General features: G+C 32.6%; 4 protein-coding genes across 4 annotated transcripts; 2 read left to right on the top strand and 2 right to left on the bottom strand.

Moving 5' to 3' along the window:
* Positions 1-2,693: 2,693 nt before the first annotated feature.
* Positions 2,694-3,435, bottom strand: LOC108845953 (uncharacterized). The gene has a single exon (XM_057006110.1). The coding sequence runs from the start codon at positions 3,368-3,370 to the stop codon at positions 2,933-2,935; it is 438 nt and encodes a 145-aa protein (XP_056862090.1). The 5' UTR covers positions 3,371-3,435; the 3' UTR covers positions 2,694-2,932.
* Positions 3,436-3,444: 9 nt separating this feature from the next.
* LOC108846896 (uncharacterized) lies at positions 3,445-4,464 on the top strand. Its single transcript, XM_018620080.2, has 4 exons — positions 3,445-3,736; positions 3,825-4,052; positions 4,230-4,340; positions 4,429-4,464. The coding sequence occupies exons 1-4, from the start codon at positions 3,608-3,610 to the stop codon at positions 4,462-4,464; spliced, it is 504 nt and encodes a 167-aa protein (XP_018475582.1). The 5' UTR covers positions 3,445-3,607.
* Positions 4,465-7,668: 3,204 nt separating this feature from the next.
* On the top strand, positions 7,669-11,760 carry LOC108847229 (disease resistance protein RML1A). The gene is made up of 4 exons (XM_057006489.1): positions 7,669-8,159; positions 8,243-9,338; positions 11,376-11,614; positions 11,706-11,760. Exons 1-4 carry the CDS (start codon positions 7,669-7,671, stop codon positions 11,758-11,760), a joined length of 1,881 nt encoding a protein of 626 aa, XP_056862469.1.
* Positions 11,761-12,214: 454 nt separating this feature from the next.
* Positions 12,215-14,340, bottom strand: LOC130509454 (uncharacterized). Its single transcript, XM_057005448.1, has 6 exons — positions 14,176-14,340; positions 13,589-13,995; positions 13,389-13,515; positions 12,989-13,300; positions 12,700-12,912; positions 12,215-12,607 (listed from the first exon to the last, which is right to left on the bottom strand). The coding sequence occupies exons 1-6, from the start codon at positions 14,176-14,178 to the stop codon at positions 12,293-12,295; spliced, it is 1,377 nt and encodes a 458-aa protein (XP_056861428.1). The 5' UTR covers positions 14,179-14,340; the 3' UTR covers positions 12,215-12,292.
* Between the last annotated feature and the right edge of the window lie 28 nt (positions 14,341-14,368).

The following is a 14,368-nucleotide window of genomic DNA, read 5'->3' as shown; positions in this document are numbered from 1 at the left end:
TTAAGTCACTAATGTTCCTTTCTTTATACTACTATCCATGTTTCCAAACAATATACTTATTTTTTATACTACTATCAATGTTTCCAAACAATATATTTTTATACTACTATCAATGTTTCCAAATAATACAATAATTAATCTTAGTTATTTTATATCTATCATTTTCTCTTTAAAATTTTGTAAAAACGTCATAATTTCATAAATTGCAAAATAGTGAACTTTAAAATTTCGATTATAAGATTACAAATTATGAAACTATTACAATTTAAATCTAATTAGATTACATATCAGTCATCCATCAGTTCAATCGGTTAGTCTCGGGTTTTAGTGATTTTTTAATATGAATATTTTAAAAACATAAATTGAATTGTCAGATCTCCGGATTAACCGGTATAATCACAATCAGGTTGAATTTAAAAATACTGATTTAAATGCAAAAATATTTTAAATACACACTCTTTAAAAATAACCAAAATATTTGTTAAATTATTAGTGAAATTTTTCATCGTAAAATATCCCGCGCTTCAAAAGCGCGGGTCAAAATCTAGTTTTTTTTTAAAAAAGTGCACCTCAACGTCACAAGTTCATATCTCGACTCGGACTGATATTTTGCCTTAACCATTGTTTTACATCAGATATAAGATTCGATTCCAAATATTATTTATATATGTATATATAAATGTGAATAAAAATATCTAAATTTTGAAAATTCAATGAAGATGATTGACAATGAATATTGTTGTGAGATCAAGTCTAGTTATAAAAATAATTTGTAAGGGAAAAGTATAAAAGATGTATGATTATATTTTTAAAAGGGTAATACTATACAAATAACAGTTACAAAAAAAAAAAATACTATACAAATAAGTAAGATTTGAAGCATCAAAGAGAAAGAGACATGTCGAATGGTGGCAAGTGGTGTATCACTATATTCACTACATAACAACCCAAACATCAATACATATGAAAAAAACGTTTTAGGTACTTTTCCTTTTCCTTTTTTTTTTCTTTCATCCCCACTTCACTTCATTTCACACTCTTATCTTCAGTCTATCTCCACTCATTTCTTGCTTTCTTTTAAAAAAACTTAATTTTAAACGTTGAGGATAATATGATACTTGGCCTCCACTATCTTCAACCGGCTTTAGATGCTTATGCTCGTACCCACCTTACCAGGGCTGTCTTTTAGCACGTGCAAGTGGAGCGGTCGAACAGGGTCCAAAATTTTAGAGGGTCCAATTTTTTTTTGTTTTTACTAATAGTTATAAATTTAAAATCATATTTTTATAAAAATCAGAATGACTATTTTAATTTAGTTTTCGTATTTATAACCAATAAATGTAAATTACAATTTTTATTTTGTTTATATAACCAACTAAAAAGTCAATAAATTAGAAAGTAATTAGTATTTATATCAATTATATATTTTGGAAAGTAATAAATAGTTGTTGATGTGTGTTAGAATATTCAATGGTAGTATAAAAAGTTAGTATTCTAATTGATTATGTTTAGGAAACAATTATCAATTAGTGACTATAAATACGGATAACACAATATATATCTTTTCACCATTTTAAATTAAAAATAGCAAACACGAAGAAAACAAAAGCTAACTTGACAAGAAAAAAGAGTGACTTGTCCAATCAAAAGTATATAGTTTACTATCTTTTACTTTATTATATTTATAGATTATGATTTCTGATCGTGGATATAATAAACGTAAAAAACTGAAAAAGTTAAAAAATGATCAAATTTGATGATTTGATCAATGATTTTGCATTGAGAAATGCTAAATAATCAAATTCAGTGATTTGATCAATGGTTTTGCATTAATAACAAAAAAATTGGTGTTATTTAGATTTTAAATAATTAAATTAATGTATTTATTTTATATTATAATGATATTTTGTAAAAAAACAAAATTATTTCAGATTATTAAAAGAGATCTTATTTTCTTTTCTGAACAGGGTCTGTGAAAAGTTTGAGACGGCCCTGCACCTTACCGATATCTCTGTATATTTTTGTTTTTTTTTAAATATAAATATCTCTGTATATTGGTAACCACTTCCAAATAATAATTTATAACTAATCTAAACGTGAAGATTGATTCTTCTAATTATTAAATTTATATTATTCTGATTCGAGTAGCCGAACCAGGTTCATGTGTTCGAAAAATTATAACAACACTTTTGTGTTTGTTCAGAGTACGTATAAGACTACGCTTTGTCTTTGCTCTTGCATGCTGCGAACAGTCTAACTGATCAAAACATATAAATTTCTTTTCTTATGCCGACATAACTATAACCTTTTTTGTTATATTCTTTAATGTTTTGAACCTCCCAGTCATATAGTTTTGGTTGAATATAGCTTTTGCAACTTTGATACTTGATGACTTCTCAATCGCATATCGTTTAAAATCTTCACTTGACTCACGTTTTAACTAGATAGGTTCCAACACGTTGATTAATTAATCCTCAGCTCAGGAATTGCTCACTCATCATTTAATTTGCAGCTCTCCAGTTTTTTTTTTTTAAATCTGAATATCTTTTCTACCAGCTATAAAATAGTGTGGTAATTAGTGACCGGCTAATATCAACTCCAGTTATGCATGGTTTGATCCTGCATTCCATATCATTTTGACAAATACTAAATACAATAAGGAATAATTTCTCTTCTCAAAAACATTCTTAAAATCAGAAATGAAACCGATTAGACTTGTATAATGTAATAGTAAATGCTTATTTACAAAGAAAGATGAGAGAGCTATATTTATATGGAAAAATGTTTTTTTTTAACACATTATCAATACGCGAAAAGAGCATTTACATAGACAACAATGACGTCATTCGTACGTAATTTCTCAATTCTCTAATAAGCACAACCGAGAACATTTTCATTCCTCCGTCACACGAACAAAGGGACTACTTAACGGTCAGAACGAGATCAGATCAACCCTCGCCGATCTAGGCTTCGTCACCGGTGACGCAGGCAACCTCGCCGTGAAATTAGGTACTGAGCCGTCCTCGTCCGCTCGTACATCGTCCTCGAAATTGAGCGCGTAGCTCAACGCATCGTAGCTGAAATCCACAGGATAGCTCTGGTGGTGGTGGTGGTGGTGATAAGCGCAATTGTTGTTGCGGCACGTAACCTTGACGCGAGTCTTGACTCGGCGGCAACGTTCTCTGAGCTCGAGCTCCTGCGCCGTGGATTTGAGCCACTCGTAAGGAGATCGAGGTGTTCTCGGTCCGATCATCGCTTCAGGCTCGACAACCGCGTTGGCTCCTAGGCAGCAGATCGGAGATCTCATTCTGTGGGTGGTTCCTCTCGTTGATCTAGCGGAAGACGGAGAACTGCATTCAATATTGTACATCTCGTAAAAAAAAAAACTGAAACTGTAAGGAAAAGAGAAAATGTTTTGTTATGAAAAAACATGAAAAGATGCAGCAATGTGAGAGAATATATAGGAGGAAAATTAGGGAAGAAATTAAAAAAATGCGTGGGTGGACATTGGGCTTGGGCTTGGGCCTTAGTTTTCTAAATTAGAATTTGGCGCCGTTTCAAGTGTAAAAAAAAACGATTTCTTCCGGCGAGATTCGCTAGTCGAGACATGAGATGGCTTAGATATCTGAACCAATGGCATGGAACAGCGAAAGAAGCATTCCATCAAGTTTCAATCGTCGCCAAGTTTCTCTGTTTGCTTCATGTCACCGATCGTTACATAGTCTCCTCCACCCACGTCTATAAATCATTGCAAGTTAAATCTCTTTGTTAGTTTCTTTATTTACTTTTACTTAAATCTCTAACTTCGTTGTATTGGGTTTCAGGTTCAAGGTCCGAGCATGCTTCCCACGCTTAATCTTACCGGCGATGTCATTTTGGCTGAACATTTGTCTCACCGGTTGTTCGGTAAGATTGGTCTTGGAGACATTGTATTGGTTCGATCTCCGACAGACTCAACGATGATGTTGACAAAGCGGGTCTTAGGTTTAGAAGGGCACAGACTCTCTTTCTATGATGACCCATTGGTCTGTGATGACTCAGTTAGCGTTGTGGTATGAGAACATTAAGCAAACTCTCTGAATTCAAAGTTACCATCTTTTGGTAAAACAAATGTGCAAAGTTCTAGGCTTTAGGTTTAGGACGACGGTCTAGAAGGTGAACCAATGAGATTTATTCGACCACCAAAGCTTGTCTGATATAGGGTTTATGTGTTGCTTCTTCAAAAATAGGTTCCAAAAGGTCATGTTTGGATAGAGGGAGATAACGTGCATGCTTCAACTGATTCACGTAACTTTGGACCTGTACCTTACAGTCTTATCGAAGGGAAATCTCTTCTGCGGGTAAGTCTTTGAATTTCTCGAACCTTCTTTTCTAGCTTTAAAGTTGATGTGAAATACACAACTAGTAACTTTCTGTTTGCTTCTCTAGGTCTGGCCACCACGATGCTTTGGGTCTTTGAGGTGACGAGCACATTCGAGTTGTTTTAGTTGCTTTTGCAATATGATGCGTTATTTTCATTCAAAAAGAAAAAAAAAACATGATGCGTTATCACGTTAAGAGATTGTTGATCTAGCGATTATGTCTGGTGTTGTTCATGCTCATTCTAGTAAATCTTATCATTTAAATTTTGATAAAATCACAGAACTAGGATAAGCATATTTTCTCTGTTCCCGAATTGGCTACATTGGAGAAGCCAATGGACCTGACATTGGATGATAAATGAAGCTATATCTAGTGTTCATGGTGTTGGAACTTGGAACAATTTTAACTAATTAATAATTAAATAAATTATATTTTCATAAAAATAAAATTGCCATACAATGTTTTATCATTTAAACATTAGTGTAAAGTAATTTATTTGTGTGTTTATATCTGTATACAAATATAAATATTTTTAATATTAAATGTAAACAATTAGTTATTTATTTCTATGAATAAAATAATTGAATAATTTTAATAATTATTAGACACACTAAACAACAACAATATATTATATTAATTTGAAATAGCCATTCAATTTTTTTTTAAATAAAAATATTTTATGTAGTATAATTTATAAATAGTTAAAATTTTCAAAACATTTTAAATTTACTTTAAATTTATAGATATTTTATTATGATACTTAAAATAAAATAATTTAAAGACAAGGTGGTGTGTTTTTTTTATTTTAAATAACAGCCACCATATTTTGATAAATTTAGTGGTAATTTTAAAATATTTTATTGCTATTTATTTTATCACGTTAAAAAATGTTGATTATTTTATTCAAGATTAAGAATGTAGCAAAATCTAAAAGTTAAAATTAAAATCAAAAACAAAATCTAAAATTTAAAAACAAAAAACAAAAAAATCAAAATCTAAAAATCAAAAACTAAAACTAAAAATTAATAGAAAAATAGTTATTTAATGTAAATGTTTTTTTAAAATAAAAAATGGTGGACTCCGATAATATCTTTTTGTTTTTGAACTACGGACTCTAAAAATATCATTAAAGCAGAAAAAAGGAAAAAAAGAAAGAAATAAAATAATAATAAATAAAAAGTAATAAAGGAAGAAGGAAAAGAGAATTGGCCGTGAAAAAAGTAAAGGGATAGTAAAAATAAAATATTACTCTCTCTGTTTTAATAAATACATGAAGTTTTAAGAAACTTGTTTTTAATCTAAAAGTTATTATTAAAATATAAATTAAAAATTATTCAATCAATCACAAAACATACTACATTATATCATTGTTTACATAGTTTTTGATAAAATTAAAAGGTAGATTGATATATGAAAACATCAAACTATTTTAAAACATCAAAAACTTCTTAAAACATCATCTATTTAGAACACACTGACTAGTAACTAAAGCATTAGAGCAACTCCAATAGTAAAAACTCATTAGAGGTTCTAATGATTAATTTAATAGTTAGTTGTATGTTTTAAAAAGTTTAGAACCCTTGTAAATGTAATTACTCTTTTCATGGTCCAATGGGAGAACCTCTAAGAGGTTCTTAATTTTTTTTATTTTTTTTTAAGTTGAATGATTAGTATCTTCACATCAACCTCTGCACCTTTGGGTTTGATCAAAGATCACAAATTGCATCGTAAAACCAATCAAGAACTGCACAAAACAATCAGAAAACACCTCAGGTATGTACTACTTAATGAAGCATATGAAAAAGATAGACACAAAACCCTTCTGCTATAATATTTGATAGTTTCAATCCTAAGAACAACGAGGCAAACATTTCTAGCAAGATCACCACCTAAATAAAATCAGGACAGAAAAAGACACATACACATAGACACACTCACCTGCTGACAAAGCTCATCTCCAAAGAAGCTGCTGGTGTACAGAACTTGATCTCCAGAATTAAGCCCAGCTTTTGCTGCGTTCCCACCTCCTTCCAGCTAGTTTTGATTCTTAATACGTGAAGATGGAGGAAGTTCAAGATCTCCTTGCAGCCCCACATGATTAATCTGAAGAAGTCTCAACTTTTGCATTGGCACAAAATGCTCTACGGGAACGGTGATCTCAGTACTTGTAGGCTTTAATATATTCTTCAGGTAACTAAACACAGAGCTGATGCTTGGATTGTCATGTAGCTCATAGACTTCTTCGTGAAGTCTAATACAATTACCCCCACTCTCCCAAGCTTCTCCATTAGGAAAATCAATGGTGTTTACTTTGCAAGGCCATGAGCCATTGACAAGTAAGTACAGTAACCCTTGCTTCAACATGGGCAAAAAAAAAAAGAGAAGAAAATCCTTTTAGCTCCCTGGATGCAAAAGGTCTAAACTTTCCTGAACTGAATAATGAAACAGGGTCTCACCAACCATCAATGCAGCTATCTTTCCTTGTGCTAAAGGAGCAATGAGAAGCTTCAGGCTTCAGTAGCCGCACATGTACCCACAAAAAGAACATGAAGATAGGGGCTTTTTGATCGAATCTTGACGAAGAAAAAGAAGAAGAAAGTATACCGCTGCGTCACTGGTCTCGGATCTAGTGCGACTTTTCAACAAGAGAAGCTTCACCAACTCAATAAGACCAACGTAACCGGGTTTGTCTGAATCCAACCCTACTTAATTCCTGTTATTTACATTACTTGAAACATGAACAAGATAGCCTAATCTAATGTCATGACCATCCACCCAATTTGCAACAAACTCACCTCTATCGTCGAGAACTCCAGGCTTGTACTCTGATTTAACCTGAGAATCAAACAAGGATTCTGAATAAATATTTTATGTATGTATGTATGTATGTATGTATGTATACAGAGAGATATTCAGAATCGGAACTAGCTCTGAAGGAATTAGAGACGTGGCAACGAAGGCGCCGCGTGAGGTGGAAAGTTCGTGTGGTGGAGCGTGGAGAAGATGAGTAGGAGAAGAGACCCTCCATGAAGACTTTTGTAGTTTCCTCTAATTATTTTGATGAGTCGTCGACGACTTGGGTAGGGGTCTTTCTGATGCAGCGGACGATAGGTTGAACTTTTAGGGTTCTAGAGATATTTGGAATACTTATCTGCATCACTTTCATTGAAATTTCCTGTACAGTTGCTTTCTGCGTTTTCTTCTCATAGAAGTATATAAAACAATAACTCTGTTTCTTCCTCCTCCATACATTTCTCATAGATATTTTTCTTCAACTTCTCATTCACTCTTTATCTCTCAAGTCTCATGGCTACTTCTTCCTCTTCTTCTTCTTCTTCTTCTTCTTCTCCTCGCATCAAGAGGTACCATGTCTTTCAGAGTTTCCACGGTCCAGATGTTCGTAGAGGATTTCTCAGCCATTTACGCCGTCAGTTTGCAAGCAAAGGGATCACAACATTCAAAGATAATGAGATCGAGAGAGGTCACACGATCGGGCCTGAACTTGTACAAGCCATTAGAGAATCCAGAGTCTCAGTCGTTCTGCTCTCCAAGAATTATGCTTCTTCCAGCTGGTGTTTAGATGAATTGGTTGAAATTTTGAACTGCAAAGTAGCTTCAGGGAATATTGTTATGACCATCTTTTATGAAGTTGATCCGTCCAATGTACGGAAACAGACTGGAGATTTCGGAATAGCATTCAAGAAAACATGTGAAGGGAAAACTGAGAAAGATAAGACGAGATGGATGGAAGCTTTGGCATATGTAGCAACCATTGCTGGAGAGCACTCTCTAAACTGGTTAGTTGTTTCTTTATATAACAGAATTTTATATACTTCAGTGATAAAGAGTTTATATAAACTTGGAATCTTTTTTTTGTTAGGACTGATGAAGCGGATCTGGTCGAAAAGTTTGCCACAGATGTTTCGAACAAACTAAATGTTACACTGTCAAGGGACTTTGACGGGATTGTGGAACTGCAAGATCACTTAAGAAAACTGAGCAATTTGTTATGCTTGGAGTCTGATGAAGCAAAGATGATTGGGATTTGGGGTCCTGCGGGAATTGGTAAGTCCACCATTGCTAGAGCTTTATTCGATCACCTCTCTAGAGATTTTCTACTTATGGGCTTTATGGGGAACCTCAAGGGTAGTTATAAGAGCATAATGGGTGTTGACAATTATGATTCTAAGTTGGGTTTGCAAAACCAACTTCTGTCTAAGGTTTTGAACCAAAAAGATATTAGGGTACATAATTTAGGTGCGGTAAAAGAACGGCTAAAAGATCAAAGAGTGCTTATCGTTCTTGATGATGTTGATGATCTAGAGAAATTAGAGGTTTTGGTTGGAGAACTTTCTTGGTTTGGTTTCGGAAGTAGGATCATTGTTACTACAGAAGATAAAAAAAATTTCAAGGCACATGGAATTCAAGATATCTACCATATGGGTTTTCCATCTGAAAAAGAAGCTCTTGAGATCTTATGTTTATCTGCTTTCAAACAGAGATATGTACAAGATGATTTTGAAAAGGTTGCAAATAGAGTAGCATACCTTTGTGGTTATCTCCCGTTAGGCCTTTGTGTTGTGGGTTCATCGTTACGTGGAGAGAGCAAGGAAGAATGGGAGCGTCAGTTATCAAGGATCGAAAGTAGTCTTGAAAGAAAAACCGAAGACGTCTTAAGAGTGGGATATGACAGATTGTTGAAGACAAATCAATATCTTTTCCTTCACATTGCATGCATGTTCGATAAGCTCCCAAATAGTTACGTGACAAGCATGCTCGCTGATAGTAATTTGGATGTGGAAAACGGGCTGGAGACTCTATCCAACAAATCTATGATTGAAATCCATTTTAACCGTATACGGATGCACTCTTTGCTTCAAAAATTGGGTAGACAAATAGTGCATGAAGATGAGCCTGGGAAACGTCAGTTTTTAGTGGAGGCTGAAGAGATATGTGATGTATTAGCAAATGAAATGGTAACTTATCTCTATAATATTATTTGAGAAGTCAGTTTCCTATGTGTCGTATTCACGTTAATTTTTACGATGGTTGATTACATAGATATTTTTAATGAACTAAAAATATTATACATAATAATTGCTATCAATAAAGTATTTCTTTTTTCATAGTAAGATTTTAATTAACTTTTTAATTTAATTTTCCTTTTTAAAAACACATAAATAAAAAGAAAATATTTATAAAATATAAACATATAAATTAATATATATAAACGAATTTTAATTATTTCTTTCTATATTTTTCCAAAACAACATAAATAAAAAGGAAATAATTTTTAATATATAAATAACATAATTTCGCATAAATTGAAATATAAATTCTTGTAGAAATATTATTCTAAAATATAATAATATTTTTACTTTGAATATGTTAAATTTAATATATTAATAACATATTTATTTATTTATTTTCCTAATAAGATTTTAGTTAATGTTTAAATTAGTTTTCAATTTATCTAAAACACATAAATAGAAAAGGAAATATTTATAAAATATAAACATATAATTTTTTTATGTATAAAGTTGTTTTATTATTTTTTCTAAATTTTCTCAAAACAACATAAATAAAAAGGAAAACATATAAATTTTAGTATAAATTCTTTTAGAAATGTTCTTCTAAAAGATAATAATATTTTTACTTCAGATTTTTTTGTCAGCATATTTTTACTTCAGATATAATAACTTTAATATATTTATTGTTATTTATTTTTTAATAAAACTTTAATAAGCTTTTTAACTTAAATTATTTTTAACAAAAATACATAAATAATAGAAAGCTAATTATATGTAATATAAATTATATGGATTCCATATATAAACGAACTTTTATTCTTTGTATTTGTAAAACCATAAACAAAGAGAAATGTATATAAACTTTTAAGATATACTATACAAAATAAATTGAAAAAATAAAATAATATATATATCCTTATTCAAAACTAAAAAAGTTATTATAAATTTATCTTTTATCAGATGATTAAAAATCATTTAAAACAACATAAACTGATTATTTTAAAACCAAATACATATTTGAAAATATGAAGCTGTTGAATAAGATAAAATAAGTTTTTTTTTTCACGTCGAATATTAGTTTTTTAAATGATTATAATTAAAAACAATAATTTATCATATATTATCATTTTTTTTTATAATTATTAACTTAAAACTGAATAAACAATTTAAACAATTTTAGAATGACATATAAACTTATTAATATTCTTTGATTTAAACTGAATATAAGCAAATTTGTGAGGATAAAATTTATTAGTTTTTGGAGTAACTATCTTATGAATTTCTCAACACTTCAACTTTTAATTTTATCTAAAAACATATATCAATGCATACACACTCTTACAAAATATATTATCAAACTAAGAAAAAATTAAGCAAAATCTAACTAGTAAGGTTATTCTTATTTTAGTATAATCGTGATAAACTCTTTTAGTTCATTTCCAAAAAAATATAATTGAATATACCAAAATATGAATAACCAAACTAATCAAAATATGGAAAATCAAATCAACCAATTAGTGTGATTTAATTATTTTATATATTCGTAAATGTGCATGAATTTTTAAAATATTACAAGTTATGTTAACACGACTTAAATTTAATATTTTTATATATTTATGAAAAACATATATCAGATATACAAAAATTACAAAATTATATACAAATATAGTAGGATGAATTCAACTACTTGAAGTTAAGAAAATAATAATTTAACTTCAGCGTAGTTAATAAAACAAACAAAAAACATTGCTCAATTTCAAAGACTCAATACACCAAAAATAAATATATGATTTAATATAAGATATTATATTTAAAAGCCACATATCTAATTATGATGGTAACATAATCATCCTTAATACTATTTATTCTGTTTTATTAGTGCACGGAAAAATCACATAGTTTTATATAAATCTATATCTTATTACTCTCTATTGCTTTCATATGATAACAATTTCATCAGTCCTCTTTTGGAATGTTTGTTAGGGCACTGGATCAGTCATAGGTATATCATTTGATGTGTCCAAGATTAGCGGCGAATTATCAATAAGTGGACAAGCTTTCCGAAGAATGAACAATCTTAGATTTTTAAGGATATATAACACTTGGGGACGTCAGATGATATCTGAGGACCTGGAATATCTACCTCATCTAAGGTTACTACATTGGGATTTTTACCCTAGAAAAAGTCTTCCTCCAAGATTTCAGCCGGAACGTCTCGTCGAGCTCACTACAAGAAAACAAATAATTAACGAGGGCCATTTTCCTCGTTAATTCCTCGTAAAAGGAGGTTTACGAGGAATTAACGAGGAAAAGCCTTTCGTCGTTTTTCGTCCGTCGTAAAAAAGGATTCGTCGCCATTTCCTCGTAGTATAGCGAGGTTTCTCTTTCCTCGTAAAGACGAAGTTAATATTTCGTCGTAAGTTCCACGCCCCATTTCCTCGTAAATCACTCGCCTAATTTCCTCGTACAAACCACGTGAACCTCGCGTCGTTACTTACACGTAAGATCCTTGAAATCATATCCTCGTAAATTCGATGTAATATCCTTGAAAGGATTTCCTCGTAAAATCGATGTAGAATCGTTGAAAGGTTTTCCTCGTAAAAACCTCGAAAGCCTTTCCTCGTAAAGACCTCGAAAGACTTTCCTCGTAAAAACCTCGAAACTATTTCTTCGTAAATTTCTCGGAAACATTTTCGTCGTAAATAACTCGTAGACTTCCATTTTTCGAATTAATAAAATATTATTTGATAAATATAATAATTATTAATTTAACAAAATAAAAATATTTAAATATTGGATTTATAAATAAATTTTAAATAAAATTCACAAGCAACAAAATATTTTATATATAATTAAGTTTTGGATTTTATAATACATAAACCGAAAAAAAACTAAAAAAACTAAGGCTCGTTCATCGCCTCGTAGAATTCCTCGCTCCTCCTCGTAACATCCTCCTCGTTATGTGTGCCCGATGACTCGCCTGGAATGGGATTTTGTTGTTTCATGTTCCTCAACAAAGCTTCCCATTCCGGATTTGTGGACGCTATAACGTCGATGAAGGCTTCGAGTCCACTCACACGGCTTTTGGTCGCGCCCAGCTCGGAACGCAACTGAGTGACTTCTTCGGTCTGTCTCTGAGCATAAGATGATGTCGCTCTCGGGACATCATTGACGGAACCGATCCCCAACGTACGTCCCTTTTTCTTAGGGACAACCTTAAAAACAAAAAAATTATATTTGTTAGTTAAATTTAAAAGGGAAATTTAATCAATTAATAATTAAAAAGATATAATGTTAAAAAATTTACCTCCTCGTAAATCTTATCCACTTCAGTTGTGGATAAGGTAACTGGTAATCCGTCGCCGGACTGCTGGGTCAGCTGAGTCTGGCGCTCCTCAACCCGAGCAATTACGTTGTTGTAGATTTGCTCGGACTTGCCATCTAAAAACTGGCCCGCCTTGTTTTTGTGGGTCCGCTCGTAAAGTTCCGGAAGAGTCGGGAGACGTCCCAACTCTTTGGCCTAAAAACATTTAAGAAAATTGTTAGAAATATATTTAATTATATTAAAAATAATAATTAAATATTTAATTACGTACCATTTTCAAACGGACACCGGCATGTGGTTTTTGGCCCGTAGAGTGTAGCATCGGGCCGTTACCGTGCTCGTCTACCGTGTTACGGGCGGCAGCACAAATGTTTGCGATCCTAATGGAGTTAGGATCCTTCCAGTAACGGATGAGGCCGTCCCAAACATCCGTGGTAAGCTCAGCGGGTTTGCCACGGGTGTACCCCTTGACGATCCAGGCACCCTTCCAGTTGCAAACCGTGTCCGACAAGCGAACTTGCGCCTTTTCGTAAAACGCCTTCCTCACTCTCTCACTGACCCCGATGGACCAATGATACTTTTGCTGCAAAAAAAAATTAATAATTAGTTAATAAAAAAAAAAATTAATAATTAGTTAATAAAAAAAAAAATTAATTAATAGAATTACTTACAGCGTAAATCTTGAACCACGTCTTTCGGATGTAGATCGGCGTCAATTTCCAGTTTGGATGCGCCATGGAGAAGTAACCTTTAATCGTCTCGGTTACATCTGTCGCAAGGGAATTGTCAACCCCAAACCTGGAAAAAAATGAAAATTTAAATTATTTAATGAAGTTATAAATTAAAATAATTATTTAAAAAATACACTTACCATAAAGTCCCGTCGGGTCTGTCGGGGTCTATGATTGGTAAACCAGCTCTGCCTGGCATACCAAGAATATCCTCGACAGTGTACTGCGAGAAGGGAACAGTAGGTGGCACCATGAGATCGGGATGAACAGCGGCGGGGATCTCAGGAGGAGCCATCGGAGGAGGCACCGGAGGAGCCATCGGCTGAGCCATCGGCTGAGCCATCGGCTGAGCCATCGGCTGAGCCATCGGCTGAGGCTGAGCCATCGGAGGAGGAATCGGAGGGAAGAAATGCTGAGTCTCGGGAACAGACTCCTGATCCGAAGAACCTGAACCGCCGGCACCTGAAGAAGAACCTGGCGGGTCTAACTGACTACCAGGCTCACCGAATATCTCCCTGTAGTGAGCAGTAAGCATGCGCTGGCGAACCTGCAAAAATATATTTTTTTGAGATTATGATCATCAATAATTAAAAAGCTATCATCAATAATGTAAAAATCTATCTAACAAACATAAAATCCGTAAACCTATCTAAATTCTCTAAACTAACCACCTAAATTAACCACCTATCTAAATTGTCTAAACTAATAAAGGGGGCGAGGAAATTACCATTTTCGGAGGAGAGAGGAATGGGAAAGGAGTTAGAGACGAAATGGGGAGGAAGTGGAGAGGAAGTTGGGAGGAATGGACAGTGTGAGGTTTGTGAGGTTGTATATATAAGTTACGGAGGTCTCGCAATTTCCTCGTAAGTTTACGAGGAATTAAAGAGGCCCGTGTTCCTCTTTCTCGTAAAAACCTCGTA

The sequence above is a fragment of the Raphanus sativus genome, chromosome 3 (genome assembly GCF_000801105.2).
Source record: "Raphanus sativus cultivar WK10039 chromosome 3, ASM80110v3, whole genome shotgun sequence".
NCBI classification, from domain to species: Eukaryota; Viridiplantae; Streptophyta; class Magnoliopsida; order Brassicales; family Brassicaceae; genus Raphanus; species Raphanus sativus.
Note: the sequence above shows the minus strand (reverse complement) of the source record. Positions and strands in the feature narration are given on the sequence as shown.

What these genes read in the sequence shown, in the direction of transcription:
- LOC108845953 (XM_057006110.1), bottom strand. Translation starts at nt 3,370, where the DNA reads ATGTACAATATTGAATGCAGTTCTCCGTCTTCCGCTAGATCAACGAGA.
- LOC130509454 (XM_057005448.1), bottom strand. An exon ending in AGACCCGACGGGACTTTATG is followed by an intron (nt 13,516 to 13,588) that starts GTAAGTGTATTT and finishes ATTTTTTTCCAG; the next exon opens with GTTTGGGGTTGACAATTCCC. An exon ending in CCGGTGTCCGTTTGAAAATG is followed by an intron (nt 12,913 to 12,988) that starts GTACGTAATTAA and finishes AAATGTTTTTAG; the next exon opens with GCCAAAGAGTTGGGACGTCT.
- LOC108846896 (XM_018620080.2), top strand. Translation starts at nt 3,608, where the DNA reads ATGAGATGGCTTAGATATCTGAACCAATGGCATGGAACAGCGAAAGAA. An exon ending in ACATAGTCTCCTCCACCCAC is followed by an intron (nt 3,737 to 3,824) that starts GTCTATAAATCA and finishes ATTGGGTTTCAG; the next exon opens with GTTCAAGGTCCGAGCATGCT. An exon ending in AAGGGAAATCTCTTCTGCGG is followed by an intron (nt 4,341 to 4,428) that starts GTAAGTCTTTGA and finishes TTGCTTCTCTAG; the next exon opens with GTCTGGCCACCACGATGCTT.
- LOC108847229 (XM_057006489.1), top strand. Translation starts at nt 7,669, where the DNA reads ATGGCTACTTCTTCCTCTTCTTCTTCTTCTTCTTCTTCTTCTCCTCGC. An exon ending in GGAGAGCACTCTCTAAACTG is followed by an intron (nt 8,160 to 8,242) that starts GTTAGTTGTTTC and finishes TTTTTTTGTTAG; the next exon opens with GACTGATGAAGCGGATCTGG. An exon ending in CAGCCGGAACGTCTCGTCGA is followed by an intron (nt 11,615 to 11,705) that starts GCTCACTACAAG and finishes AACGAGGAAAAG; the next exon opens with CCTTTCGTCGTTTTTCGTCC.